Source organism: Oryzias melastigma, linkage group LG18 (assembly GCF_002922805.2).
Source record: "Oryzias melastigma strain HK-1 linkage group LG18, ASM292280v2, whole genome shotgun sequence".
Taxonomy (NCBI): domain Eukaryota; kingdom Metazoa; phylum Chordata; class Actinopteri; order Beloniformes; family Adrianichthyidae; genus Oryzias; species Oryzias melastigma.
In genome coordinates this window covers 17,175,752-17,179,947 of record NC_050529.1, presented here as the reverse complement: position 1 = coordinate 17,179,947, position 4,196 = coordinate 17,175,752, and the positions used below count along the sequence as shown (strand labels likewise).

At 37.3% G+C, this 4,196-nt stretch overlaps 1 protein-coding gene across 1 annotated transcript; it reads left to right on the top strand.

Moving 5' to 3' along the window:
* The first annotated feature begins 944 nt into the window (after positions 1–944).
* LOC112156192 (prostaglandin reductase 1) lies at positions 945–4,196 on the top strand. Its single transcript, XM_024288400.2, has 8 exons — positions 945–1,065; positions 1,137–1,182; positions 1,253–1,312; positions 1,435–1,602; positions 1,693–1,966; positions 3,628–3,733; positions 3,820–3,938; positions 4,022–4,196. The coding sequence occupies exons 1-8, from the start codon at positions 960–962 to the stop codon at positions 4,130–4,132; spliced, it is 990 nt and encodes a 329-aa protein (XP_024144168.2). The 5' UTR covers positions 945–959; the 3' UTR covers positions 4,133–4,196.

The window sequence follows — 4,196 nt, the reverse complement described above, 5'->3', positions numbered from 1 at the left end:
TTATGAAAATCCTGATGCGGCCCGGCCTCAACTAGATTCCGCCTCCAGCGGCCCCCGGCTGATTTGAGCTTGAGACCCCTGCTTTAAACCTACTTACAATAATAAGTGTAACGGCTGTAAATAAGGGCTTGTTGGAGCAAAAGTGAAAACAAGGATCCCTTTCATCCTGAGCTACAATGAAGGGCCTGGCCTAAAGAATCACTCCTACAGAGCAATATAAAGCAACGTATTATCAGGACTAAATCACTTGATGTTATGTAAAAGATCAACTTTCACAAATGTAAAAAAAAATATAGAAAAACATTTACTATTGCCATTTTGTGTCATTTTTTAAATATTCAACATTTTCCACAAATTATGAACTTCATCTGTAGCTTTTCCATGACTGGCATGAACAACAAACTTTTTCTTTCAAATCCCAGGTTTGCCTATCGGCCAAATTCTACTCTCCAGTATCCATCCTTCCACTGCAGAAAGAAACCAGGTGAATATATTATTTAATATGTTTTGATGAAGAGGTCAACTTCTTTTTCATTGTGTAGTTTCTATTAAACAACAATGCTGAAACATTTTAGAAAGAAACTGAGGAACTTGGAGATCATTTTGTGCCATTATTATGAATGGATTTGTCATTCATTCTTGTTTAACTGTTGGTACACATATTTAATTTGCACTTTATTGTCTTGCAAGAAATACAAGGAATCTATCCAGCTTCAGGTTTACTGTTCAGTACCAGGAATTTATCTCTGAGTCACACTGGTTGAAGTTTTGGTTAAAGATGTCCTGGATTGATTTTAGGTCAGAGAATTGGATCATTCAAAATAAACTAGTATCCACAATAAACAACTATAAATTATGATGCGAATCGAATTCTTAAAATTAATCGTTACACCTTGATGTGTTTTTAGAAACTGAGTGGAATATCTGTCATGTTTCTGTGCTTTAGCCCATAAAGAATCATGGTCCAGGCTAAGTCGTGGGTTCTGGATAAGCACTTCGATGGCTTCCCAAAGAACAGCGACTTTAAGCTTAAGGTGGAGAAGCTTCCTGAGCTAAAAAATGGAGGTAAGACTGTATTATTTCAGCTGCACAGAACATTATTTCTACCTCAAAGTATAATGTTTTTTTGCTTTCAGAGGTCCTTTTGGAAGCAGTTTTCCTCAGTGTGGATCCATACATGAGGTAGATAGAGTGTTATTGTTAAAAATATGAAAGATGTGATTGAACGTAACAAGTTTCTTGGTGTGATCAGAGCGTTCAGTAGGCTCCAGATGAAGGAAGGAGACGTCATGATTGGAACTCAAGTGGCAAAGTAAAAAAATGACTGCTTATGGAGGGTTAAAGGTTCCTTCCATGAAATACCAAACTAAATATGGATTCATTGCGGTTGAAAACTGGGACAAAAGGCTGAATATGCTTACAAATTTTCTACAGAGTGATCCAAAGTAAAAACTCCGCCTTCCCTGTGGGAAGCCATGTGGTGACGTCTTGTGGTTGGACGACCCATTCCATCTCAGATGGGAAGGAGCTCACTCCTGTCATGGCGGACTGGCCTAAAGATGTCCCTCTGTCACTGGCACTGGGAGCTATCGGCATGCCAGGGTAGGACGACTAAAGTAAATCCTGAAACAGCTAATAGGAAATGATTTAGAAAACAAGTAAATATTGTTTTCCTGGGTTTCTTGTCAATAGACTCACTGCTCTGCATGGGTTGGAAGATGTTCTGGGTCTGAAGGAAGGTGAAACCCTGCTGGTGAACGCTGCAGCTGGAGCTGTGGGCTCTGTGGTGGGACAGATTGCTAAAATCAAGGGCTGTAAGGTGGTGGGGTCAGCAGGGTCGGAGGCAAAAGTGGCGTTCCTGAAAGAGCTGGGGTTTGATGAAGCCTTCAACTACAAAACGGCTACTTCTCTGGAGGAGGCTCTGAGGAAGGCTTCTCCTGATGGATACCACTGCTTCTTTGACAATGTAAGCTACCTTAACCTCTTCTTTTTAGAAAATTATTGTTCTGTAACAGTAAGTTAGCAGCTTAGCTGGTTAAGTGCAGGACTAGTGCATGGAAAATCAGCATTTATTCCCAGGGAGTGCAATGATGATCCAGTGTGGGTCCTTAGGAAAGACGTTCCATGTTACTAGCTAACTATGTAGCCACAATAGGAACCAAGTCTGGGTCACTTGAATTTTGCTTTGGTATTAAAATTAATCCCCGCTAACTGAGCTCTTTTAATGGGAGAAATTCCTTCATATTATCCATAAAAGTTAAATTGTTCCAGATTTTTCTTCTTTCCTAATGTCTCTCGTTTTATTTATTTTTTGTGTTGATGTTTCTTGTTGAACCTGCTGCGCCCTCGGCCTCTGCCTACTTGATCCATGCGCCGCTGCACGTATAACTCCCCAGAACTCAGCGCAAACCAGTGTAGTAAAATATTATTCAGGAACGATGTGTTTGTTGTTCTGAAATGCAGAATATTGTTGGATTTTAGGTTATTGAACTGGGAAAAAAAGCATAATAAACAGCACTACTGTCACAGGAAGTAAGCAAATCTTCAAAATAAAGTGTTGGTGAAGCTTCCTGTTTTCAAAGTAAAACTAGCAAGTGTTTTTTTTTTTTTTTTTAAATAATGAGACTGAAGTTACGTTTACTGACATAGATTCTGAAAAAATGTATTACCTTTAACTCCAGAGCTTTGGGTTAAATTCTTAAATTAAATTCTTTTGGTTATGGTAACTCAACAACAGTTGACAGAATTAACGTAATTCCAGTGGATTCTGCAGTGAAGAACAGCAGCTTCTGCTGAAATGCTGCTCTGCACAGCTGAAGGACGGATTTAGCTAATGTGAATCAGCTGATTCTGTTGCAGAAAAATTGGCTTTTTACACCAGCTTTTGCACCAATATGTAATGCTTAATACGTAAAGTGATGCAGAACATTGAGGATGAAAAAACTGTGGAAAACATGTCCAGGTTTTGGAGTTAAATGATCTAAAACAACATGGATTTTTATGTTTTTTGTGTTGTTTATGTTACTGCTGAACTTAGCCAGAAAGTTGACAAAAATAAGTTTAAATCGACAAAAACATTTCTTTTTATCTAATCTATTAAAAAAAAAGGACATGACTGATAGTGATTTAATGCATATAATTAAAATTTTAAGTTAAAAAGCTTACACATAGCAACAAACATTAAACTAAGAACTAAGAATCTTGGAAAGAAGAAACAATGGATTGTAGGAACAATTAAACTCAGTTATGGGAGGTAAAATTTTGAACATTTACTAAAATTTTGAAAGAAAGTTCAGTGAATATGCATATCATTGAATGTATTAGTGCAAGCATGCATTGTAAAATTATTTTTCCTTTAGTTTTTAAATTTCCTTTGTTTGTTTTTGTGTTTTATTAGTTGACATTACATGAAATGCTAAAAAAAAAAAGATTTTTTCCACCATTCTGGCTTTTCATAGTCTCGTTCAATATTAGGCAACTTAAGAACAAACTATGACAATCATGCAGAATGTATGAGTTCCCTTCCTTTGAATCCCTCTACATGCTTTTTAAAATGTCTTTCTTTTAGATAAACTAATAGAATGAATAAAACACAACACACTAAAATCAATGTTCTGCTTTTTTTAGGTTGGAGGACACTTTTCATATGCTGCTTTCCAGCAAATGAAGCACTTTGGAAGAGTAGCCGTGTGTGGAAGCATCTCTGTGTACAACGATGCTACACCTCAGACAGGTTTGTATCTCTCCGTGGTTAAATTCTCATCAATAAAAAATGTTATCTGTAAATGTGTTTCTGCAAAAGTTACATCTTTCTTTCAGGACCATTCCCTCATTTGGCCATAATTGGCAAAGAGCTGAAAGTAGAGGGCTTGTTGCACGACAGATGGAAAGATAGACATCCCCAAAGCCAGAGGAGATTGATGGGGTGGTACAGAGAGGTAACTTTTTTTTTTTATTCCCAAGAAGAATTTAAACTTAACATATTTGTGTTGTGAACTTTCTGAGATCTCTGTCTCTGCAGGGTAAACTGCAGTGTCGGGAGCACGTCACCAAAGGCTTTGAAAACATGCCAGAGGCTTTTATGGGGATGCTGAAGGGAGACAACACAGGCAAAGCCATCATTGCTGTTTAATGTGCTCTTTTTTATGATTTAAGAAATTACAGCTTAAGTTCAACAAGCTCTAAACAATAATAAA